Source organism: Dreissena polymorpha, chromosome 4 (genome assembly GCF_020536995.1).
Source record: "Dreissena polymorpha isolate Duluth1 chromosome 4, UMN_Dpol_1.0, whole genome shotgun sequence".
Lineage (NCBI taxonomy): Eukaryota > Metazoa > Mollusca > Bivalvia > Myida > Dreissenidae > Dreissena > Dreissena polymorpha.
In genome coordinates, this window is record NC_068358.1 from 41089163 (window position 1) to 41116394 (window position 27232).

The 27232-nt window shown below is 36.0% G+C and overlaps 5 protein-coding genes and 1 long non-coding RNA gene across 14 annotated transcripts in view; 3 read left to right on the top strand and 3 right to left on the bottom strand.

Annotated features, from left to right (window-relative positions):
* The window catches only part of LOC127879169 (uncharacterized), a 156544-nt gene extending 146883 nt beyond the window's left edge, over window positions 1–9661 (top strand). Inside the window, exon 12 of one of the 2 annotated variants that reach the window (XR_008048949.1) lies at window positions 9432–9661. The gene's annotated coding sequence lies outside the window, so the exon portion shown is untranslated. Of the gene's footprint in view, window positions 1–8732 lie in introns of both variants that reach the window. The other variant, XR_008048948.1, reaches the window with a different exon arrangement.
* The window catches only part of LOC127879171 (uncharacterized), a 34927-nt gene extending 25266 nt beyond the window's left edge, over window positions 1–9661 (top strand). Inside the window, exons 9-11 of the mRNA XM_052425862.1 lie at window positions 1977–2255; window positions 5725–5823; window positions 6772–9661. Of these exons, the coding sequence (XP_052281822.1) occupies window positions 1977–2255; window positions 5725–5823; window positions 6772–7274 (881 nt within the window). The 3' untranslated portion in view covers window positions 7275–9661. The remainder of the gene's footprint in view (window positions 1–1976; window positions 2256–5724; window positions 5824–6771) is intronic.
* LOC127879174 (anaphase-promoting complex subunit 10-like) overlaps window positions 1–27232 on the bottom strand; it is a 160325-nt gene that overhangs the window by 106885 nt on the left and 26208 nt on the right. The window contains exons 1-4 of one of the 3 annotated variants that reach the window (XM_052425868.1): window positions 21621–22100; window positions 18842–18962; window positions 18187–18349; window positions 16176–17452 (exon numbers count right to left, since the gene is read on the bottom strand). In XM_052425868.1, coding sequence (XP_052281828.1) covers window positions 17179–17452; window positions 18187–18349; window positions 18842–18956 — 552 coding nt within the window. In that variant the 5' untranslated portion in view covers window positions 18957–18962; window positions 21621–22100 and the 3' untranslated portion in view covers window positions 16176–17178. Of the gene's footprint in view, window positions 1–16175; window positions 17453–18186; window positions 18350–18841; window positions 18963–21620; window positions 22101–27232 lie in introns of those variants that run through there. The other 2 variants (XM_052425866.1, XM_052425867.1) reach the window with 2 other exon arrangements.
* LOC127879166 (tyrosine-protein kinase JAK2-like) overlaps window positions 1–27232 on the bottom strand; it is a 487084-nt gene that overhangs the window by 84633 nt on the left and 375219 nt on the right. The window lies entirely within an intron of this gene.
* The window catches only part of LOC127879179 (uncharacterized), a 299024-nt gene continuing 287126 nt past the window's right edge, over window positions 15335–27232 (top strand). Inside the window, exon 1 of the long non-coding RNA XR_008048956.1 lies at window positions 15335–15552. This is a non-coding gene — a long non-coding RNA (uncharacterized LOC127879179). The remainder of the gene's footprint in view (window positions 15553–27232) is intronic.
* LOC127879175 (anaphase-promoting complex subunit 10-like) overlaps window positions 16176–27232 on the bottom strand; it is a 305930-nt gene continuing 294873 nt past the window's right edge. Inside the window, exon 5 of the transcript XR_008048953.1 lies at window positions 16176–16341. The gene's annotated coding sequence lies outside the window, so the exon portion shown is untranslated. The remainder of the gene's footprint in view (window positions 16342–27232) is intronic.

Genomic DNA, 27232 nt, shown 5'->3' on the forward strand with positions numbered 1-27232 from the left:
CCTGGACACTTAAAATCTTTGGTGAGGAATGGCTAAATGTTGGGAGGGCCATTGCCACGGTGGGCATATGTCAGCCTATGCTAAAAATATCAGAAGGGCATATTTGTAGGTAAGCCAGCTTCACATCATGTATGTGATAATATATAAACAATTTTAAAGCTATCACATGCTATCAACTGGTAGAAAGTCACAAAAAGTTTTATCCTAGAGAACAGAGCTCATTGTCATTAATATGCACTAGGTTGTTGGAAAAAAGTGTTTATAATTTCTGAAAAAAAAAATTACTTACATGTGTAAAGTGGGTAAGCACGATTTTGTCAAATATTTATGAATTTATATAAAATGTGTAAAAAACTTATTATACATATATTTCAATACATCTGAAATTGAAAATGTCTATTCGCCAAAATATATATTATTCATGTACAATGTGAATCTAAATTTAGTTTGAGTGCAGATTCGTTCATATGACCCCAAGACACAATTTTGTTTTATGGATCATTTTAATTTCCTGCAATGATATCTATTTATACAACACACAAACACTAACTCCGATCCTAATAAAAAGACGAATGCTTTGGTTATTGTTGGAATAAATGTACGAAATATCTTTGTCACAATCGGCTGTGGGCGCTAATTTGTCTTTGCTGCATTTTATGAAATTCGTCTTCAATGTATAATTTTTCTTGCCTGTTTTGTGTTATTGTAACAAACATGTACTTTTATCAATTTATTACCCACTTTAAGTAATAAATTTAATTACTCAAGCATTTACTTTTGTATTTACTTGATGTTGACATGTTGACATTGTAATGACAGTAGTAAAAGGAGGATTGCAGTTGTTTCTTGCCTAAGAATTAATTAAGGAATTACCATTGTGTAGTTTATCCTATTTTATTGAAACTTGAACAATATGCATTGTTCTTAAGATATGGGCTTACCATGTATGCTTAACTGTAATTGCTTATGGAAATTGTGCATTAGACAAATATAAGGCACCACATTTACTGCACATATTTACTGGTATTATAAGTTACACTGTTAGTAACTGATGGTGTATGGGATATACACCCTCAGTAATTTCATACCATACAAGAGCGAAGCTCGAGTATGGTATGACATTACTGAGGGTGTATATCCCATACACCATCAGTTACTAACAGTGTAACGATTATATCTCACCGACTACCTTTAAAGTATATAATATATAATATAATATGTAATATATAATGTATTTAATATATAATATAATATATAATATAATATATAATATAATATATAATATATTATATAATATATTATATAATATATTATATAAAATATATAATATAATATATAATATTATATATAATATCATATATAATACATAGTATATAATATAATATAATATAGTATATAATATCATATATAATATATAATATAATATATAATATAATATATCATATAATATATCATATAATATATACTTTATAATATATAACATTTAGTATATAATATATGATATATCATCTATCATACCTCATGTATAATATATGATATATCATGTATAATATATCATATATCATATATAATATATCATATATTATATATATATTATATACATTAAATATTATATTATAAATATAATGTTATATATTATATACTCTATAGTATATAGTATACATTATATAGAATAAATTATATATTAAGAACAATACTTATCTAGCAGTTTATCGAACAGACGCCATTTTTTACGTTGATAGAAGAATGGAAATTACTCTGGGTGTATGGAAATTACTCAGGGTGTATGGAAAATACACCATGGGCACGTGACCGCTCTAAGCCAATCGGATAAGGTCATTTTTGTAGGAGGTGAGATATAATAGTATACTTGTTTCCTATGGACTAGTGTTCACAAGATTTACTATACAGACTTTTGTTCACAAGATTTCCTATACTATCTGTAAACTAAAATGACTCCACAATTTCTATTGCAGCTCCAAATGATTTTTCAAACATAAATAATTTGAAAAACAGCAAGAAAGAAACAGCACAGATTGAAATGTCAGTAATTAACGGTAATGACAGCATCCAGGCTGTATTGCAAGATGAGCATGAGACTGATTTAAAAACTTTAGACTATAGTGAAATCAGTGGACAAGACACAAGTGCAAATATGAGTCTATTGACAGGTAAAATTAATAATGTGACTAATAAAGACAAGCCTGCAAGCAAGTGCACATTGAGCAAGATTTTCAAAGGAAAAAAAAACAGTGGTATGTATATTTGTATATATTGAATGCATAGTTCTGGCCTGAGATGTACAGGGAGCACAGATGTTATTATATTTCCACCAAATATGTGGGGCCCTTATTTGATCAGTATTGCTATTCCAAAACCACTGCCTAAAGGCACCACTTGAGGTGAGGGAGTGAGAAGGCAAATTTATTTATATGTTTTGCCTCCCTAATCTTAAAATGACAAAAAAAGAAATTAAAGGTTATTATTTATCCCATTTCTATTTTGACTAAAGCTATGTATTAGTCATTTGACTGTTCTGTTTGAGGTAAATTATTGATAAAAAAAGATACTTAAACTAGCCAGTGATCCAGGCGAATAATTAAAAAAGCAGCATGCTAGGGAAATAGATCAGTGTAATGCCTTAACCACCCTTTGACAGACTTGTGCCCCCCCCTCTCCCTGGATCTGGGCATATTATACTATTATTAGTCCCCAACCTGTGAAACTGGAGACGACTTATGGTTTGCGCTCTGTGTGTCAGTGAGTCTATGTGTCTGTCAGTCAGTCTGTCACACTTTTCTGGATCCTGAGATAATTTAAAAAGTTCTTCATATTTGTTCATGAAGCTTGAAACATGGACAGATGGCAGTATGGAGATTACGCATGTCATTTCATTTTGTTCCTACGTCAAGAATTTTGGTTGCTATGGCAACAAATAGACTAGAAATATTGCTGAAAATGGAGATTCCATTTTTATAACCATCTACAAGGCAAACTTAAAAGAATTACGTCCCTTGAAAACAAAGGGAGACAATTATATTACTGCTTCATGTAAGGTAGGGGACTTTTATTGCTTGGCAATAGTCTTGTTTTTTTGTCAGGTTATACAAATCTTTGCAATTTGGTCTATACAAATTACCTTTATTAAAACAAGAGGGCCTGAAAGGCACAAAGTCGCTCACCTGAGATAACAAGATATTATTGGGACAAATCTTCTGACCAAGTTTCATGAAGATCAGAAAATAAACCTCTAGAGTGTTAACAAGGTTTTACTAAAGCCATATATAGCCATATAAGGAAAAATGCCCCGCCCCTGGTGGCCATGTTTTTAAAGCAACAAAAACCATTTTCAAACTCATCCAAGATATAATTGGGACAAATCTTAATACCAAGTTTCATGATGATCGGAAAATGTGACCTCTAGAGTGTTAACAAGGTCATACATTTCAATATAATTTAAAATAAAAGTTAAGAAGAACATGTGTCGAAAAATGCGAAATGAGCCAGATATTTAATTCTGAAATGGAAAATGTCTGTACAGTCGAATTCGCCAGAATGTATATCATGCATGCAGGATGTGAATCTTAATTCATACGACACACGAACTCTAACTCTGATCCTAATAAAAAGACAAATTCTTCGGTTATTGTAGGAAAATATGTACAAAATATCTTTTCGTCACCATCCGCTCGGGGCGCTAATTTGTCTTTGCTGCATTTTATGAAATTCGTCTTCAATGTCATGCCTATTTTGTGTTATTGTAACATGTATTTGTCAATATATTACAATTTAACACATATAAAAATCTTATAGTCTCGCTTTAATCGTTTGACAAAAGAATGCCATATTGTACAGAATCATCAAACAATAATAAACATATTCAAAACTCCACTGAATCTTCTTAAATTTTTTTTTTAAAAAGGCTGACAACTCTGTCAATTCAACATAATTTTTCAAAAGCCATTTTGCAGTTACTTCCCTTGACATGCTAAACTAGAGTGTTCACAAGCTGTTTTTACTATATAAATATAAGGAAATTGCCACCCACCCCCCCCCAGCGGATATGCTTTTTTACCGATCCGAACCATTTTCGAACTCAACCGTCATATCCAGAAAACACATGTTCTGACCAAATTTCATGAACATTGGACCAAAAATGTGAATTCTAGAGTGTTCACATGTTTTCACTATATACATATAGAGAAAACTGCCCTGCCCCCTGGCGGCCATGTTTTTTCACCGATCTGGACCATTTTCTAACTCGTCCGAGATATCAATGAAACCAATGTTTTGACCAAGTTTCATGATGATTGGGCAAAAATTCTGACTTCTAGAGTGTTCACAAGGTTTCTCAATAGCCATATAAGGAATACTGCCCCGCCCCCTGGCGGCCATGTTTTTCAACGGACTGGAACCATTTTTGAACTCAACCAACATATTATTGAGACAAACATTTTGACAAAGTCACATGAAGATTGGGCATCAAATGTGACTTCTACAGTGTTCACAAGGTTTTTCTTTTTAGCTCGACTATTATATATGAAATATATATAGTGGAGCTATCCTACTGACCCCGGCGTTGCCGTTCCCGTTTCTGTGTCCGTTTGCGTGCAAATGTTAAAGTTTGCGTGCTACCCTAAATATTTTCAATGTCCTTTGACATATTGCTTTCATATTTTGCATACTTGTTTACCATCATGACCCCAACCTATAAACAAGAGCAGACAACTGTATCAAGCATTTTGACAGAATTATGGCCTCTTTTATACTAAGAATATGCATATTATTGATAAATCTATGTAAAAGTTTGCGTACTACCCCAAATATTTCCTGTGTCCCTTGACATATTGCTTTCATATTTTGTATACTTATTAACAATCATGACCCCAACCTATAAACAAGAGCAGACAACTGTATCAAGCATTTTGACAGAATTATTGCCCCTTTTATACTTAGAATATGCATATTATTGATAAATCTATGTTAAAGTTTGCGTACTATCCCCAAATATTTCCTGTGTCCCTTGACATATTGCTTTCATATTTTGCATACTTGTTTACCAACATGACCCCAACCTATAAACAAGAGCAGACAACTGTATAAAGCATTTTGACAGAATTATGGCCCCTTTTATACTTAGAAAATGCATATTATTGATAAATCTATGTTAAAGTTTGACAAAACAACACTTACCTTACATACCAAAATGCACTCCACCCAAACCATCCCCCACACCCCCCCAGAACCCCCCCCCCCATCTATTAAATGATCACACACCCACATTATACCCCCCCCACCCCTCTCCATGATGGCTTACGTTATACTGTCAAGCACTCGAATAGTCGAGCGCGCTGTCCTCTGACAGCTCTTGTTTTTGACCTAGTGACCCAGTTTTTGACCCAGCATGACCCAGTTTCGAACTCAGTCGAGGTATCAATGGGACAAATGTTCTGACCAAGTTTCATGAAGATCGGACAATAAATGTGGCCTCTAGAGTGTTCACAAGGCAAATGTTGACGGCGCACGACGCACAAAAGGCGATCACAAAAGCTCACCATGAGCATGTTGTGCTCAGGTGAGCTAAAAATGCATGTAAGATACTGTGCTATAACCCATGAGGGTACATGTGATAGAACTTATGAGCGTGCTTGATATGAATGATGTATTATTTGTCAACAACATTCATTAAACAATTAGAAGTATATAAGATTATGTATATTTCAGAGCCAACCAGTTGCATAAAAATTTGTTTCAAAATTGTGAATGGAAAACTGAAATGGGAGAAATGTGTGGATGTAAATGGAGTTTTTGAGATCCCATCAGGTAAGACTTTAAATGAATTAATTTAAATTGAAACATATACAAAACGAAAACTGTGAAAACTGAAACCGTTTACAAAGCAACATATCTTCGTTCGTCCTGGCTTTATGCCCCTTAGAGAGGAATATAGTTTCTGCTTTGATTGTCATTGCGTCAGTGAACCCTAACTTTTTGGTTCCCGCTATCTTAATCTGACTGTCAAAAATTTGACCATCCTGTTTTGTATCTCTTCCATATCTTCTATAACCTGATACCATGGAAATGGCCTCAAATGTTAAGGTCATTTAGAAGATGTGCAAGTTAACGGTCAAGGTCATACTATAAGGTCAAAAGATTGAGATTCCATTTTACTGTTGGCTCCATGTCCTATACATTTTGAAGGATTTTCTTGATACTTGGCTATAGTGTCAAGTAAATTGAAGCATTATGCAGAAGGCATGATACAGTCACATGGGATCAATGACAACGTCACATTATTTTACTTTTATATTACCTTACTTAGTAAAAGGAAAAGTGTTAATAATACCATATTATAATACCTCACAGAAAGGGGTTATATTGGAGTCACTTTGTTGGTCAGTAGGTCTGCCGCCTTGTCCGCATAAAATGTTATAAGTGTGTGGACCAAACTACTCACACATTTCTAAAGCAATTAAATTGAAACTTTAAATACACTGTCACCATGAAATATACATCTGTTGGTACATTTTTCAACTCTAGTGATTCACAGTTTTGGAGTAATTCGCCCGTGGACATCGCTGAAAAAAAATTGTGCTGGGATACTAGTCATGTTTGTGACAAAACTCAAGTTATGCTTGTTTTGTTTTTTTTAAGACAAAAACAATGTCAAGCACACCAAATATAAATAATCAGTCTTAACAGCTCTATCAAAGTAAAACAAAAATGATTTTTTTGTAGATATGACTTTGTGTTTTGTCTATAAATTCACAGGTGCTGAGGAGATCAGGATATTTATAAACCCCAAGCAAGCAAAGGATCTCTGTGTGGAGAAGGAAGCTGGACCAAATACTACAGGACAATATGATATTGGGAAAACACAGTTTGTAATTTCCTCCAAAACAGAAGATTGTAATGGAAAGTATTGCTGTAAATATAAACTCATTCTAAGCCAAGAAGAAATGACTGAACATTTTGAGATAAAACATTTAATTAAAAAAGTGAACAATACTATGAAACAACCTGAAGATAATTCTATTTATTCCACACTAAATCCTGGATCTAATTCTATTTATTCCACACTAAATCCTGGATCTTTGGTGTCAAAAGATTCAGGTTTATCATCCATAAAGGGTGCAAAGTGTATTTCCAGTTACACTAGCCCTAAATCATCCAGAGATCCATGCAAGTCATGGAATGATCTATCTGTCGAACTGAATACACTAGACTTAGTCGAGGAGGTAGATGAAAAGACCCAATGTCTTACAAACAGCTAAAATACTGGTAATTGTACTCTGTTTCTTGAAAGAGCTTAAATGGTGTTGTTGAATCCTCCTTCTACATTGCAGAAAACGTAGAAGGAATTTCTTACCTCTATTTGTTAATTGGAGTGAAATTTGTAAATGAAAGGTTCCAAAAAAATGTTGGAAAAAAAGATTGGGTTGGCAACTTGGAATGTCTGAGTATCCTTAACTTTTTGTTTAATTTTTCTAAAACTTGTTTGGCTAAATATTTCTGAAACTTTGATTTTGGATGTAGAATACCATGACATTGGAAGTATGGAAAGAAAGAAAATAAAATTAAAAGAGTTGTATAACAGCTCTACAACTTCAAAAAAGTTGTGACAGGATTTGCATTTTGACTCGCAAATGTTAGGTGACGGTTGCACTCAATACTTCACTTATGCGAAAACTACATGAGATATAAACCATAAAACTTGGTAATGTAAAATGAACAATATTTAATAAATGAGGGTTTTCATCAGAAAGGAACTTCAGTATTGCCAATCTTATTCTTTATGATTAAAAATTATTCAGATGCATAGGTAATGAGGGATGTGGCGGTTAAATTAGCCGAAGTGGTTTAATAAGTGATTTAATGACCACACATAAGAATGATAAAGATGTGTTCATTGCTTAAGTGGGCTCATCATTTAAATGACAGGATCTTCATGTTTGTTGCAATTGAAATGAAAATTATTGTTTATGCTTTGAAAAGGTGGATACTCACCTGTGTGTCATGCATGTTTTGATGTTTGCAACCAAGTTATCAAATATACCTAAAGCTTTCATTTAACTTCATGTCTTATCATATACACTTGTAAATAAACACGCATTATTTGCATGTGATATCTATTTATGTGTTTTTGTTGTACATATGACTTTAAGACAGAATAATGTAATATTTATGGTCTATTTATTAAGTTTGAACATATTTTCTTACAATAGAAACACAGCTAACAAACTTATGTATAGAATAAAGTTTTGTTGAGAGTTGGTTATGAAAGGCGAATATAAACTATTTTTAGAGTTAGAATTGATAGGAAATCAACAATTTCATTTAAAATCTACAGCGTTAATTTAGATTTTTTTTGTATTTTCCTTACATTTATATTGTTAAAGTTTATGATTGTGTCTGTCTCATTACCGGTACATTGTTTGGTGAAAAGTCATAATGAGATTTCTAAATGAAATGGCACAAATTATATTCAGATGCAAATCACATGTGAAGTGTGAAAACCTTATTACTTGTTTTAATGTCAATTTTACAGTGGACACTTTTAGTTTTGGAATAGTCCTCACAGTATATTCTAGTGTCATGCAGCCTGTACACACTGCTCATGTAAAAGTATAAAAAATACGCGTGTCTATCCAATATTAACATATAAAACTATGCTACTTGTATCTCATAATTATGTGCTATATTGTAATAACTTAAAGTGGTTATATGAAAAGGTATGAATTGGTGTGTAAATAACCTGTTGTAATGTTAATAATTTTATGCAATACAGTTTTGTTTTCACTAAGCCGAGACGTTAGCATGAAGTGCTCAAGGTGAGCTATTGCGTCTTTTGTTGTGTAGCATGTTGTTTTCGTTGTCAACTTTTAGTGCTTTACCATTGTACAGCCTAAATTTTCTCTACAATATCAATGTAGTGTTAGAATCTTAATCATGTACTTTTTTAAACAAGGTTACCAGGACAAAGCTCACAAAGTTCGTGTTACCACTATTGAAAAAGCATATGTGACTCAATCTTGATGAGGCTACGTTTCAATGTTTATCTTGATATCTTCTAGGCTGAGTTAGAATCTTGGTCACATGCGTCTAAACAATAGCTCACAGTGGTACCATTCTAGAGACCACATTGATGACTCAATCTTAATGAAACATGGTAAAAAATATTGAATCTGGTTCACATGGGTCAAAACACTAGTTTATCAGGTCAAATCTTTAAAAAAAAAATGCTACCGCTTTAGAGGCCACATTTACAACTATTTTGATGAGATACAGTCAGAATGTTTGTCCTGGTAATATCTAGAAAGAGTTCTAATCTGGGTCATGTGCGTCAAAAAACAAGTTTCCCACAGTCAAATCTTAGAAAAACCCATGTCCCCATTCTAGAAGGCTAATTTATGACTCGAACAAATAGCTAGGTCACTTTGAATCTGTATTACTTGCGTCTCGAAACTAGGTTACCAGGCCAAATCTAAAAAAATATAACCTTTTGTGGGTCTTCATTTATGACTCAATCTTGATGAAATTTAGTTGTTTTGTTTATTATTCAATTATATTTGTTAAAGCTTATTATAAATGTATTGTGTTTGATACAATTTACATTTGTGTTCCTTATTGCTGATATTTCTATTTAAACCATGATCTGTTATTTAATGCCTCTTTATTTTTATGTTGATGTCAACAATTCTGTTTGCTATGGCAACAAATATACTAGAAATACTCCAGAAAATGGTGTTTTCTGGATCCTGCGATAACTTTATAAGTTCTTCATATTTTTTTTCATGAAACTTGAAACATGGATAGGTGGCAATATGGACATTATGCACGTCATTTCATTGTGTTCCTACGTCAAAAATTCTGGTTGCTATGGCAACAAATATATAAAAAAAATCTGACAATGGAATTTCTGACAATGGTGTAGCCGGTAGGGGACACAAATTGCTTGGTAATAGTCTTGTTAAAAGATATAAAATATGAAATAACAAGGGACAAAATTGTCACAAAACCAGGTTTTCATTGTGAAAAAAAAATCTGATAAAGGGAGAAAACTCAAACTGAACTTTTGAAATGACCAAAAAAAATTAACCCCCTTTGTAATTTTTTATTTTTTTTTAAATCTATTTTTAGTCGTGGCGACCTTGACATTGGAGATATTGACGTGATTCTTTCGTGGGACACACCGTCCCATGATGGTGAACAAATGTGCCAAATGATTTTAAAATCTCACAATGAATGACATAGTTATGGCCAGGACAAGCTCATTTATGGCCATTTTTGACCTTTGAACTCAAAGTGTGACCATGACCTTGGAGATATCGACGTAATTATTTCGCGCGACACACCGTCCAATGATGGTGAACAAATGTGCCAAATGATTTTAAAATCTGACGATGAACGACATAGTTATGGCTCGGACAAGCTCATTTATGGCCATTTTTGACCTTTGAACTCAAAGTGTGACCTTGACCTTGGAGATATCGACGTAATTATTTCGCGCGACACACCGTCCAATGATGGTGAACAAATGTGCCAAATGATTTTAAAATCTGACAATGAACGACATAGTTATGGCCCGGACAAGCTTATTCCGCCAGCCCGCCAGCCAGCCAGCCCGCCCGCATTCGCCAATCTAATAACCAGTTTTTTCCTTCGGAAAACCTGGTTAATAATAATTGCTTAATGTCAAAAGGCGACTGTTGTTAATGGCATTCATTTATGTGCATATACAAAACTGTTCAGGTAATGCTACTGTTCACATGTGTTGTGGAATGAAACCCATTATGTATTATTATACCCCCATTACTGGTAATGGGGGCTATATAGGAGTCACATTGTCGGTCCGTCGGTCGGTCTTTCATCCGATCTTCAACAAACTTGGTCACAAGTTGTATCTAAATTATGTCTAGGTCAAGTTTGAATATGGGTTATGCCAGGTCAAAAACTAGGTCACGGGGTAACTTAGTGTGTTTTAAACCGAAAGTTTGTCCGCACCATTACTATGTCATTTATCGTTAGATTTAAAAATGACTCGGTACATTTGCTTACCATTATGCGACGGTGTGTCGTATGAAAAAAGTACGTTGATATCCCCAAGGTCAAGGTCACACTTGGGGTTCAAAGGTCAAATGCTTGTCTGGGCTATAACTTTGTAATTTATTGTGAGATTTTAAAATCTTTTGGCAAATTTGTTCATCATCAGTGGACAGTGTGTCGCGCGAAAGAATTAAGTTGATATCTCCAAGGTCATGGTCACACTTTGAGTTCAATGATCATAAATTAGCTTGTCCGGGCCATAACTATGTCATTCATTGTAAGATTTTAAAATCATTTGGCACATTTGTTCACCATAATTGGACGGTGTGTTGCGCGAAAAGATTACGTCGATATCTCCAATGTCAAGGTCACACTTAAAGTTCAAAGGTCAAAACTGGCCATAAATGAGCTTGTCCGGGCCATTACAATGTCGTGATAATTAAAAATCACTTGGTACATTTGTTCACCATTATTGGGCGGTGTGTCGCATGAAAGAATTACGTCGATATCTCCAAGGTCAAGGTCACACTTTGAGTTCAAAGGTCAAAAATGGCCATAAATGAGCTTGTCCGGGCCATAACTATGTCTTTCATTGTGAGATTTTAAAATCATTTGGCACATTTGTTCACCATAATTGGACGGTGTGTTGCGCGAAAAGATTACGTCGATATCTCCAATGTCAAGGTCACACTTAAAGTTCAAAGGTCAAAACTGGCCATAAATGAGCTTGTCCGGGCCATTACAATGTCGTGATATTTAAAAATCACTTGGCACATTTGTTCACCATTATTGGGCGGTGTGTCACATGAAAGAATTACGTCGATATCTCCAAGGTCAAGGTCACACTTTGAGTTCAAAGGTCAAAAATGGCCATAAATGAGCTTGTCCGGGCCATAACTATGTCTTTCATTGTGAGATTTTAAAATCATTTGGCACATTTGTTCACCATAATTGGACGGTGTGTTGCGCGAAAAGATTACGTCGATATCTCCAATGTCAAGGTCACACTTACAGTTCAAAGGTCAAAACTGGCCATAAATGAGCTTGTCCGGGCCATTACAATGTCGTGATATTTAAAAATCACTTGGCACATTTGTTCACCATTATTGGGCGGTGTGTCGCATGAAAGAATTACGTCGATATCTCCAAGGTCAAGGTCACACTTTGAGTTCAAAGGTCAAAAATGGCCATAAATGAGCTTGTCCGGGCCATAACTATGTCTTTCATTGTGAGATTTTAAAATCATTTGGCACATTTGTTCACCATCATTGGAAGGTGTTTCGCGCTTAAGAATTAAGTGATATATCCAAGGCCAAGGTCACACTTTAAGTTCATAGGACATGGCCATAAATGAGCTTGTCCGGGCCATAAATATGTAGTTTATTGTAAGATTTTAAAATCATTTGGCTCTTTTGTTCACCATCATTGGACGGTGTGTCGCGCAAAAGAATTAGGTCGTTATCTCCAAGGTCAAGGTCACACTTTGGTTCAAAGGTAAAAAATGGCAATAAATGATCTTGTCTGGACCATACCTATGTCATTCATTTTGAGATTTTAAAATGACTCTGTACATTAATTTTGTTCACAGTCATTGGACGGCGTGTCATGGGAAATAATTCAAGAGTTCAAAGGTCAAAATAGCTGTAAATAATAATGGCATAATAATTCTTAAAAATTGCCATAAATTACATTCTCTTGTTTTTTGAAGACAGCATGCAAAATATTCTGTGTCGATGCAGCACGTGGTGGTATACGTCACATCTGTGACAAAGCTCTAGTTTTAACAAGATGTATAAGGACAACAGGCTGGAGTATTGGTCATCTTAGATAATGTCATGTATATTTTCTGTAAGTCACCTGATACAAATGACAGCCAGCACACTACCTCCACCCAAACTCAACTTATGAAGATGAAACCATTCTTTTAATGACCGTGCCACAGCTGGCCTCGAAGGCAATCCATTATGATGGCAGAAAAAATTAAGCGGACTTGTATACATGCATGTATAACAAGGGACAAAATTGTCACAAAACCAGGTTTTCATTGTGAAAAAAGAATCTGATAAAGGGAGAAAACTCAAACTGAACTTTTGAAATGAACAAACAAAATTAACCCCCTTTGTAAGTTTGTTTTAAAAAAAAATCTACTTTTAGTCGTGGCGACCTTGACATTGGAGATATTGACGTGATTCTTTCGTGCGACACACCGTCCCATGATGGTAAACAAATGTGCCAAATGATTTTAAAATCTCACAATGAATGACATAGTTATGGCCAGGACAAGCTCATTTATGGCCATCTTTGACCTTTGAACTCAAAGTGTGACCTTGACCTTGGAGATATCGACGTAATTATTTCGCGCGACACACCGTCCAATGATGGTGAACAAATGTGCCAAATGATTTTAAAATCTGACAATGAACAACATAGTTATGGCCCGGACAAGCTTGTTCCGCCAGCCAGCCCGCCCGCATTCGCCAATCTTATAACCAGTTTTTTCCTTCGGAAAACCTGGTTAAAAAGGGGGCCTACTTTTGCAAAACAGCTGGTCACATTTATCAGTCTTGATTAGTGAATGGTCAAAAAGACTTAAAGTTTCATTTTATTACGTATCTATGGATTCAACAAACAGAGGCATATTTATGCTAAAATGCGGGTCAGTTATTGAATTTGGTGAGTAAATTGCACAGTTAGCCTTACACATCTGTGAAGTTTCATCTGAATACCTGTATTAGAAACAGTTATACAGAGATGTAACTTTAATCAGAGCATTATGAAAACGCCGACATTTTGTTTAGACGTGCAGCTAGAACTATTCAGTGAATTTTCGAGCTAATAAAGAATAATGTTGGCTGTAGAATGTTAATTTTTTTAACGGAGTGACCGTTTAATTTGAAGTGATTGCTCTTCCAGCAATTCAACTTTCTATCGCTCAAGGGAAATAAGCTCATTGCGGCAGTCACCCGTAATACACCCGTAATACACATTAAGATTATACGCAGTCGTTCTACATAGTTGTTCACATGCAATATATAATACATTCATGCGTTCTTTTTTGCAGCATGGCCACATTGGTCATGAATTTATTGATAACGCCATTATTGCTCAACATCTGATTATATGAATCCCTGTAATGTCTGGTGATGAACTCGTTTTTCCAAAACACTGCTTTGAAATTCATATACTCTGATTCAAGTAGGAAAGTTTGAAATTATTGACAGTTATTTAATAACAAAAATGTTTTAATAAAGGTATGATTATTTTGGTTTTTGCAACAAAGAAGAATCATATATTTCATTTTCTTGATTTTGATACTTTCTTGCTAGAGTTGTCTGTGTTTTTTCTGAAAATAAATACATTGCGTCAAACAAACAGAATATACATGCTATTATAACTCATTCTGCAATATTAATGATAATCAGTATTTAATACTCTTCCACTTTGCCGAAACAATTTAGCAGGCAATGTTTGTAATTTTAGTGTTGTATTTGTTGTTATTTTGCCATCATCAATATTAAAACTGCACAGACAATTGGGCAAGGTATCTTTTAGGGAAATGTCTTTCTTATTATTTTCACTAACGGTCTCGGGGAAACATTTCAAAATCTTGTACCACTTACGAAAATCAAGTTGAATGTTCACAAATGTCAAAGAAATACATGTATCTGTATATTTTTATTTTAAGTCAAAACAGACTAGCGAGAAACCAACATTGAAAATGTTAATATACATCATAAGTGTCTGAGGATACCAACTTCGATCCACTGTTTTTACAAATACAAAATCAGTAAGAAGCATGTTAGTTCATTTGCATTTGTAAAACTATAAGCCTACTGCAATACACGTTCTCATCTTAAACGAACTAAGCTTACCAGAAACTTTATTGATTTCAACAATGGCCTTGACTGGTAAGAACATGATAAATAGAGCCTTCCAGACCAGTAATAAACACCGCTGATTGAAATGGATTTAAAAGCAACAGATTGTACTCATATCCATAACAACAGTTAACAGGACAGCATTAGCTACCGCGCAACAACAACTCGCCCGTTGTCGGAAAAAGATCGATCTCACCGAGTCTGCAAACCAAATCCAAGCAAGCCCCGGCACATTAGAGTCAAATTATGTCTTAAAGAGCTAGAAAAAAACAGTACCTTAGCCGATCGAAACTGAAAGACACTGGCTATAAGAAAACGTTCGGCAATGAGGACCTAACTTCCAAGGAAGCTCCCTGTGAAATTTGGTCGCCTACTTGGTGCATTGTCATCCGCCGCTAACATTCTAGTTGAGGACTCTAAAATCAAAATTCATTAAGTCAACAATATTGACGACTTAGTCATACTGATCTTACAGCTCGTAACGTTGACTCATAAATTCGTATAAAAACAAATTACAAGGTATCGACGATCTTATATTAGTTAATAAGTGTAGCGCGAGGCCGACTTCATGAGGCCGCCACCGAGCGCGACCTCACAAACAGAAAGTGCCTTCCTAAGTCCTAGAAAGGTCATCTTCTGACCAAGTTTCATGAAGATAGGACAGTTAATGTGGCCTCTAGAGTGTTAACACGATATTACTATAGCTATATAAGGAAAAATGCCCCGCCCCTTGAAAGCCATGTTTTTCAAGCAAACATATTTATTTTCGAATTCATCCAAGATATCATTAAGACCAATCTTCTGACCAAATTTCATGAAGATTGGACAATAAATGTGGCCTCTAGAGTGTTAACAAGGTTTTACTATAGCCATTTATAGCCATATAAGGAAAAATGCCCCGCCCCTGGTGGCCATGTTTTTTAAGTAACCAAAACCATTTTCGAACTCATCCAAGATATCATTGGGACAAATCTTCTGACCAAGTTTCATGATGATCGGAAAATAAATGTGACCTCTAGAGAGTTAACAAGGCAAATGTTGACCCCTCACAACGGACGACGGACAAAAGGCGATCACAAAAGCTCACCATAAGCACTTGAGGTGAGCTAATAAAAAATAGAATGGAAAAATAATAATACTGAACATTGAGGCCATGCTTAATAATGCAACCAAAAGGCAAGGCAGTAGATTCAAACAGAAAAAGTTAACTTATAGTACCTACAATCATATATTTAAATAATCAACACTGTATACTTGTAAGTATATATTTAATACCAAATACGAACACATAAAAAACAGTTACATTGTATTTTATTGCTGAAATAAATAATTATATGAACCAGAAACCTTCAGTTATTTGTTAACACACACTTTTTAAATGGTGCCTTATTCATGCACCTGTAAGTCTACCTAATACCTTCTATAAAAACACATAATGGAAAGAAATATCTTCATTTTAATAGCAACACAAACAAAACATTATAACAGTATCATAATTATTTTTAAGGTATCTTTCATTTAGTTTAAAGTTTAAACCTATTTATTTTAGATTGATTGCAAACAAAGCCTAAGGCTGATTTTAAACGCTCTCGAGTCTGGTTCCTGGGCCTGGAACCAGTACTTTGTGTCTATGAGAAAGATCTAAAGAATGCTCCCACAGTGGGGATCGAACCCGTGACCTCCAAGTCGCTAGGCGGACACCATATCATCTACGCCACGGCAATGCCCATACAGCTACTTTATTTAAAGGGGTTGCCGCTACCCATTAATCCAAATTTTGTTTTCAATCAATAGTGCACATAAAGACTGAGTAGCCAAAAAACAATCTTATTCTCTATAAAGGAGTTACATTCATGTACTGAAAATAATACCAGGAACATTCCAGTGTATCCTTAAGTAAATTAAAAGATCTCAAATCACTCAAAGCAAGATATCCTAAACAGCAGTACAAGACATAAACCACAACTTTTTTAGGACGCTTGTCATCTCAAGACAATAACTTAAACGAAATATTACCTGATGATATGTTTAACCACACCTTCTACACGTATTTCACATGCTCTGATTTGAGATTCACCCAGGCATAGAATCCACACATGAAAACACTTCTAATACAAGAGAATGGTGCACTGATAGCTACTTCCACTTAACTACCCAGAATGCAGGCTGAGGTATGAATATGAACCTAATGTTTCTGATACAAAAATGATCAAGATACCAGATTTTCCCACTCGATCCAAAAACGGAAAAAGGATTATCTTAAAATTGATTTCATATTAAAATCTATGCTGGTGAACAGTGGAAGCTTGGAGGTCTGTACAGGTGCCCTGATCTTGATCCTGCGGACGTGAGTGTCGCGCCCGTTCTGATGGTTGGACAGCACGGCAATCTGTATCATGAAGGCTCGCACTGGCTTGCCACTCGTGAGGTCTTTCAGGGGGACACATATCCAGCCAATGGGCTCATTGAGCTCAATCTGTTCCACCTCGACTAAGTCGTTGAAATGGCTGCCTGCTCGTATGGAGATCCTGAAGTGTGTAATGTGAATATCATCGCACATGCTTAAACAATGAAAACCATGTGACAGCATAGGATAAAGTGTTATAATATTAAAATATTGTTCCTAATGAAGGCCTGTGATCAAAACTTAAAATTAAATTAAAGTGAAATTACAATGACAAAAAATGATTTTGTATTAATTTTATTTCATTTTAAGTTCACTTTACTTAATCCTTTGACCAATGTTGTTGTTTTAAAAAAATAAAATAATGGTAATGTTCTTCATGCTTTATTTAGAAGTTAAACAATAAGTTTAATCTGAAAAACTAACCCTATCAGTTGGACATTTCCATTTGAGATTGCATGTACATGTAACTAAATGGTCAGTCAGTGCTTACATGATAAGCAAAAGTTCTAGTGTCTTTTTATATTCAAACCTATACTTCTTCATTTATGACTCTCTTTTCAAAAGAACTACCTCATTGGTCATTACTTTGCATGTAAAAGTTATCCAACCATTCAGAACTTTTGTTTCAGAATAAGTACATCTCCATCACTCAATTGTGGAGGTATGACAATGCCACTGCCCAATTAAGGAAGGATACTTAGCAACATTAATTTTGCATTTACAAAATGTAAATGATTTTTTTTTACTTTTTCGTCAATCTTGACTAAAAAACTTTGAGCAAAGGGGGGCCTTACTTGGGATACCATCATGATAGCATATGCATTTTAAATTCAATCACCAAAAAGGCTGGTGTACCTGTTTGGTGTGTAGCTTTCATCAGCCTTGTAGTCTGTATAGATACACACATCTTGTATAGTTGTCTTCCTGCGGAACTGTATGTTCACGAGATGGGGCTGGGGGCCATCAGATTGCCAGTACGTCTCAAAAGAACTATCCCTTAGCTGTTCTACACCAAAACCTGCAGAATATATACACCAGAGAAAGGAAGATGTAGTAAGATACATGTACTGTCATAATATCTCATATTCAAAATAAGCGTTTTGTATTAATATATATTACATGTATTATCTATTATTAATTTCATATGTATAGTTTTACTTTACGATAAAATCCACAGAGGGTCGGTAGTAAGAAGTTGGATTATTGCAACTACAATGATCCCATATCAACATCAGTTAGAGAAGTTAGTCCTGTACTGGAAAACAGGGCTTAATGCATGTGCAAAAAGTATCGTCCCAGATTAATGTTAGCAGTCTGCACAGGCTTTTCAGTGACAACACTTTCCGCCTAACCTAGATGAATGCTATGAAGAAACTTTTTTTACCAAAAAATAACATAAAAGCGGAAAAAGGACTGTACAAGGTAATCTGGGATGAAGCTTTACTCACATTCATAATGAAATGTTTTCCCTGACTCAAATAATGAATGTTCATAGAAGAAAATGCTTTACCAGGTTTGCAAGAGGACAAAGACCACACCGCCTGGTTGCCGACCTCTCGTAAGAGACCATCTTTCTCTTCCTTAAATACGTCTAGCTCCTGGCTTGCAGTAAACTTGGTAGCCATTCACACCTTTAAGGAAACAAACATAATTATCAAACATCAATTTTATTTGTTAAAAAATGCAAGTAAAAGATTCCATTGCTAAGGTGTCAAGGTGAACATAATACAAATCATGTAGCAACAATAATGGCAAAGGACAACATTCCAACATAATGTTCATCTTCAACATAGTTTTAATATTTAACAGTGAAAATAGAGATCAAATCCTGGCATAAAAATATTAAGGCAAAGAAGACATAAAAAGGTGCTCTCCACATTTGACACTCTTGGTGAAAATTGCCCATATAAAAGTTGCACAGATTTTGCTAGATGCCAGCCTACTCCTAATTATTGTTTTAATGTTATAACTATTTTTAAACAAATTATGTATTAAAACTCTTTGGTAAGTTTTCCATAGTGTTCTGTGTAATGTAGGGCTGTAACGATACATGCGAATTACTCGAATACGGCTGTGGACGAATCGTATTCGTTACCGAACCGAATATTTGAACAATACAAACAACGTGGTTTCGAGTTTGAAAGTTTAATCATCTTACCTTACCTTACAAATGAAGGTTCATACAATAAACCCCTATATTTAAATGTTCTTCTCCTTATTCCAGCGTTTTTCATCATGTTTACTCTACTCACTATGTTACACAGTGAGATTATCAACAACAAGAGCTGTCGGAGGACAGCGCGCTCGACTAGTCGAGTGCTTGACAGTATAACGTAAGCCATCATGGGGAAATTGTTCATATTCTATAATTTATTAGACGATATTTCAAAAATAAAAAAAGGAAAAAAAATAATAAAAATTTGGGGGGGGGAGGTAGGGGGGAGTAGGGGGGTGAGAGGGGGGTATAATGTGGGGTGTGGTAATTGATTAGATGATGTTTAAAAAAAAAAAAATTGGGGGGGGGGGGATGAGGTTGGGGGGGGGGAGGGATTCTGGTAGGGGCGTGGGGTATTGTTTGGGTGGAATCCATTGTGGTATTCAGGTAAGTGTTGTTTTGTCAAAGTAATAATAAAATGTGATCATTAATAAAAATGTTATGGCAATTTAAGCAAAATGTTCAATTATCTAAGTGTAAAAGGGGCCATAATTATGTCAAAATGCTTGATACAGTGGTCTGCTCTTGTTTATAGGTAGGGGTCATGTTGGTAAACAAGTATGCAACATATAACAGCAATCTGTCAAAGGATATAGGAAATATTTGGGGTAGTACGCAACCTTTAACATAGATTTATATTTCATATACAATAGTCGAGCTAAAAATGGCGGGCACTCGGTTTAATATTAACAACATTGAATTGAACAAGATGTTTTTGTGAAACACTGTCCCCGTATATGACGTTTGACCTTGAAGGATGACCTTGACCTTTCACCACTCAAAATGTGCAGCTCCATAAGATACACATGCATGTCAAATATAAAATTGCTAGCTTCAATATTGCAGAAGTGACATTACATGAGCAATTTTGACCAATATATTTGACCTTGAAGGATGACCTTGACCTTTCACCACTCAAAATGTGCAGCATCATGAGATACACATGCATGCCAAATATCAAGTTGCTATCTTCAATATTGCAAAAGTACTCATCAAATGAGCGATTTTGGCCACATATATTTGACCTCTGACCTTGAAGGATGACCTTGACCTTGACCTTTCACCACTCAAAATGTGCAGCTCCATGAGATACACATGCATGCCAAATATCAAGTTGCTATCTTGAATATTGAAATATTGCAAAAGTGTACATTAAATGAGCGATTTTGGCCCATATATTTGACCTTTGACCTTGAAGGATGACCTTGACCTTTCACCACTCAAAATGTGCAGCTCCATGAGATACATATGCATGCCAAATATCAAGTTGCTATCTTCAATATTGCAAAAGTTATTGCAAATGTTAAAATTGGCGCAAACCAACAGACCAACAGACAGGGCAAAAACAATATGTCCCCCACTACTATAGTGGGGGACATAAAAATCTTTCGATGGTTGTTTAATGTTTATTTAGGTAAATACGAGTGATTTGATGGTCAAACATGCACACGAAGGATTAGCAGATGGATTTTTTTTGTTTATCTTTACGACAATTATTGTGCAACTTACCAACAAACATGGAGCCTAGCAAAGGGAATGCTATTGATATTGTTGACCCGCCTGCCAAATATACATTGTTTGTCTGTTCAAAGTTTAAGCAGTTCTAGTCAGTGTTTTGTTATTTGAAAGTGTTATATTTCATATTTTCAGTAAGCAATGCTACTCAATTAATCAAATTGACAAATACTCAAAATTTATACTATATAATGTCATGTCAAGTTGTCAGTATTACTTTTGTTCATTGAAATTCATATTCGTGAATAAATATTCGTATTCGCCACCCTATATTCGTGATACATATCGTATTCGCCACTTAATGCATTCGTTACAGCCCTAGTGTAATGTGAAAAATATGAAACTTGCATACTAAGGCCATCCTTAAAAAATTGTTTGTTTGGCATAACCCGACCCAGGTAAATTTGGGTGGGTAGGTAGGTAGGGATTTTATTTTTTTTAGCATACATGCCATACGTCCCGGATTGTCCGGGACAGTCCCGGAAATGAAGAACGTGTCCCGCTGTCCCGGAAATCTGTCAAATGTCCCGGAATTTACAAAATCCATATAAACATGTACCTTATCTTAGGCTTAACTGCACCTCGAATCTGTGTATATCTGCAGCGTCTCCATGACAATGCCTACCCGAATAGGCAGACTACGCTACTTGTCAAAATCGATCAATTAACAGGGGTCCTGTTATCATATCGATTGTCTCACGTTCGCGGTCAAACCGAAAAGGCGGCATTGTTTAATGTGGTTGTTAATTGACTTTAATCTACTACGTCATTATTTCCTACTGCGTAAGGGCAAAGGATAGTTGTTCACACATCTGAAGTCTAACATCGCTGAGTGAATAAAGGCGTATCAACAACAACGCGTTACACACCGGTCTTAAAGGGACTGTCCAATGGATTAGTTTCCATAATTTCCATAATTTAGCAGGCTATTATTTTAATATTAATTAATAACATTCGTTAATTTGAACCATATCCAACTCAATCTTTTGCTAAAAACTGAAAAATTAAAGAGCAACAGCCAAATTGTCACTCTGGATCAGCAGACGATTTATTTCATAAATCAATCTCTGGGTTAATGGTCGCCATCTTTTGAACTACTTTCAAAAGTACAACAACAACAATAACAGTAGAAAACAATTTTAATTGCGAAAAGTTGAAAAATTGAGTACATGTGTCACGGTTGTTGAGTGAAATAGTGTTATTTTCAACTGTGTATGAAGCATGTGAACTGGTAGTGGAATAACCGAATTGTTGGTGGAAATGGAATTTAGAAATATATCTAATAAGGTCATAATACACCAAATAGTTTTCCTATATAATTCAATGTAAAAGCGACAACTTTGAGCGAAAATAAATGCAACATTTTGCACATAATGACCCCCATAACCATACCTTTTCTTAAAGGCCATTCTAAGCGGAATCGATTTATGCAATAAAAAAGATATGTCATGTACAATGCAAGAAAGAACTTGACACAAATCAAAATCGACTGTTTTTGCATTTTTTTTTTCGGCCGTTTCTTTGTGGAATGTAACCTTTTCTAGTGCAATGGTTTACTATAGTCTTCAAGTGTATCATATTTCAGGGATTCAGTAGTGAACACCTATTCATGCCCTACCATTATCTCCGCAAGATAACCGCGAATAATGGTAAAAAGTGTAAAACATGCCTTCCTGTCAACTATGATATTTTTTTAGAGAGTACAGCCCTACATGAAGCGATCATTTAGTGTATTGTAACCTATTAGACAACGTTTACTGTTAACATCGCGGAAAATAAGCACTTCTCGATACTTATAAAACTATTTTCTATGTGCATGCCAATTTTCAGACCTATCTTTCACGTAGAAATGCTTGAAAATGCATTTTATTATAACGCCTGATAAGCCATGTGGCTTTCGCGTTGGGAGCTTTGATTTATAACGGGCGTTCAGGCGTAAAACGATTACCCTAAATAATTACAATCGGTCAAAATACTGGAATATTGTTACAAGCTATGTAGAAAAAGAAGTAAACAACTATTAAAACGTGTTTATGAGCTCTTTCAGCACAAATTGTTGCGATTTGAGATGCTCAAGACGAGTTTTTGTACGTTTTTTTTCCTTATTTTCCTCTGAAAACATATTTTTTTCTTAAAAACTCACGATGCTCCTTAAATTCGTGAAACAAACGCATTTATTCCGTGAAATTTGCCAAAACGCGTCAAATCCCACTAAAAAAAATGATGATTTTCTGTAAATACAGCTCCTTTGTGACTAGGCCTGGTTTGCATATTAGACAACGTTTACTGTTAACATCGCGGAAAATAAGCACTTCCCGATACTTATAAAACTATTTTCTATGTGCATGCCAATTTTCAGACCGATCGTTCACGTAGAAATGCTTGAAAATGCATTTTATTATAACGCCTGATAAGCCATGTGGCTTTCGCGTTCGGAGCTTTGATTTATAACGGGCGTTCAGGCGTAAAACGATTACCCTAAATAATTACAATCGGTCAAAATACTGGAATATTGTTACAAGTGTAACGTGCCTTCGACCGAGCGTCGGTCTTTATAGTATGGTTCAGACAATAACCCAAAGCACAATACAATAGTATAAAATTTTCCTCAAGCTACCTTGCTTTATGATTGGTTATTAATACAATAATTGGTTTGGAACATTAAATCAAATGTAATCAAATGCTATATTCATATGACCTCGAACCCCACTATTTACGCTTATGACCTCGGGTCTATGTATGGAGACCTATGTCTCAGAATTATGTATGGAACCCTATGCCTCGGAGCTATGTATGGAGACCTATGTCCTCGAGACGTTGTATGGAGACCTATGACCTCGAGACTATGTATGGAAACCTATGTCTTCGGGTCTATGTATGGAGACCTATGACCTCGGAACACTTCGTTATGACTCCGAGTCTGTGTGACTCGTTACCCTAGGTATGGAGCCTTGTAGTGTTGTGTGAAGGTATGTGACTTATATATCAACTATTAGCGACCCGGGCTGCTGAGGGGTAGGAATCCAACTTCAAGGCTCTCAGAACGTTTGAAGAGGATAGCCAGTCTCTATGTGCCCAAAGTCCCTAATGTATGTTAATAATATAATTTAATTACCTAATTTCGCGATGTTAACTCGACGAAGTCGGCAGTACAACTGACTTTTCATAGAAGAAACGCGCGCTTTTATACTATCTGCTCATGCGGCGTTACTCGGACATTTCCATAGTGATACAGTTGAGATCTACGTAATAGTGGTTTGACTTAATTATAAAGCATAATAATGAGATTCTGGTCTTTATCAACAGAATAAACATTTATTAAACAAATGGATATAAAAACAACATACAACGACATACAACGATAAATTTCTAGGCATATTTTCAACAATGAATTAAACGTCAACAATGCTTACCGGAAATCAATGGACGCTTTTAATATATTAACTAAAAGGAACAATTTACCCAAAGAAAAATGAACGTAAGTAAAGAACGGTGGTAGGTTAAAAATCACCACATTACCCACGCCTCCGATTTTAAGCGTCCCGCTTATTCATGTATTTATATATATATATATTTTGTTTTTCTTAAACAACATAACATGGCAAATCAAAGCAGTCTTAAAAGAACACCAAAAATTAACAAAACATGATACTCTTTAATACTCTGTAACAGTAATATGCACTTTACCTAAGTGTCAATGATTAACAGAAAATAAAACAATCATATTTCACAGTCTAAGCACTGTGTTGCATTGTGACATGAATGAAGAATGACTGCCTGTCATTACATGTGTGTCCGCACACATTACACCTCCAAGGCTGTCCATTGGTATGGCAACCCTGGTGGATGAAGTACATGGCCATATCCTCGAAATATATTCCACAAAAATTGCACTTGTGCAATTTGTTGCACTGACATTCATTTAGCATTTGCACGCTGTCTCGTGTCTGTGTCCCCCTTTCAGCAACGATAACTGCATCCTGCGTACTTTTGTTCATTTGGACAACACTGTCGACTTGAACGGCATTCTCTCCCTTCGGTTTGTAATCCGCTCGAACGCCGCTACTGCGCAACCACTTCCCAGTCTCTACCTTATCAACGCCTCTACACTGTTCATCAAGGATTTTGACTTGACAACTGGGTCCAGGATGTTCAGACTCCGAACCTTTGGCTCGCTTGACCGGCGCTTGAACAGGAGTGGGAGCCGTTCTCTTTCTAACAGTCCTACCTAACTCGAAGTCACTATCTTCGTCTGAAGAAGAGCCCTTCTCGTCCACACTGATCTCGGGATCGGAATCCCAGTCACTTTCGCCTTGATCTTCCTTATCATTCACTGCATTCGCGCAAGCACTGGCAGACTCATAACAACATCCCTTGTCACTGCCTTGCGAAACTTTATCGTGCCCCGTTCGGGCATAATGTCGTTTAAGGTATACGACCTTCTTGAAGTTCACTCCGCACGTCTTGCATGCGAGTCTCTTCAAGGTACACGTCATAATATGGTCTCGGAAGCTAACCGTAACCGGTACATCCTTTTTGCATACTGAAAACGAGGTGCTAGTACTTGCGATAGTCTTCGTTTTCGCCATGGTCCTCCTTTTTGATCGAGCAGGACTCATGCGTTTAGCACAAACGTCACAACCGCTCACATAGATTTTCACATCATGTCGAAGTCCAGGCCAGTAATATCGTTGTCTAATCTTTTCAAACGTTTTCTTAATACCAAGGTGTCCTGGTGCCTTGATACCATGCATGTTTTTCAACACAACTCGCCTTTGTTTGAACGGAACGATGACCTGCCAATACACAATATTGGTCCCAAACACATCCCATTTCCGCACTACTAAATCATCTCTAACTTCGAGACGCTCCCATTGATTAAGTAGTGTCTTGAGGAGAAGACTGCATTTTGCAACGTCAGCATTATTTGGTCGTGCATTATCCAGGATCCACTGCTTCAGACGTGAAACATCTGTGTCAGAGCTCTGAGCTGAGACAATATCTGTTAATATAGCATTATCCTGGGGTTCCCTCTGTTCAATTATATTCACTGCAGGTTTTACATCTCGCGTGTCCGGACAGTTTTCACCACATTGTCTGCATTGCCGCCTGCTTAGAGCATCAGCATTTCCATGCAATCGACCTGGTCTGTGCTCTATCTTGAAGTCATATGATGCTAGTATCTCCAGCCATCTAGCAACTTGACCCTCTGGATTCTTAAAGTTCATAATCCACCTAAGCGAACCGTGATCAGTACGCAACAAAAACTGTTTTCCATATAGGAAATGGCGAAAGTATTTCACAAAGTGGACCACTGCCAGAAGTTCCTTCCGTGTAACGCAGTATTTTTGTTCACTTTTAGTTAATGTTCGACTTGCAAACGCGATGGCTCGCTCTTCACCATTCTGTTTCTGCGATAATACCGCACCAATTGCCCTGTCACTGGCGTCGGTATCCAATATGAAAGGCTCACTAAAGATCGGGTGGCCTAGCACTGGTGTTTGAGTCAGCCTTTCCTTCAGCCCTTCAAATGCTTCGGAGCATTCCTTAGTCCAAACAAACTTCACACCCTTTTCTGTCAACTTGTGCAATGGTTTTGCAATTTCTGCAAACCGATATATGAAGCGTCTGTAGTAGCTACACAGACCTAGGAAGGATCGCACGTCTCTTACACACCTTGGGGTTGGCCATGTGCGTACAGACTCAGTCTTCTTGGGATCAGTCCTAATGCCATTCTCAGATACAATGTGTCCTAAGAATTCAACTTCTTTCGCACATAGCTGACATTTGCGGGGCTTCAGTTTGAGACCTGCGTCTCTGAACCTCTCCAACACCATGTTCAGGTTTTTCACCATGTCGTCAAACGTAGCCCCCGTCACAATTACATCATCTAAGTATATCAGGCATACTTCCCAGTGCAATCCTGATAGTACAATTTCAATTAAACGCTCAAAAGTTGCCGGGGCATTGCAGAGTCCGAAAGGCAAAACTTGAAACTCAAACAACCCTCTACGGCTTGAGAAAGCGGTCTTCTGTTTATCTTCATCTTCTACCTCAACTTGCCAGTATCCAGAGTTCATATCTAATGACGAAAACCATCTACTTCCGGATAACTGGTCTAATGATTCATCTACTCTCGGTAATGGGTATGAGTCCTTTATAGTTACGTCG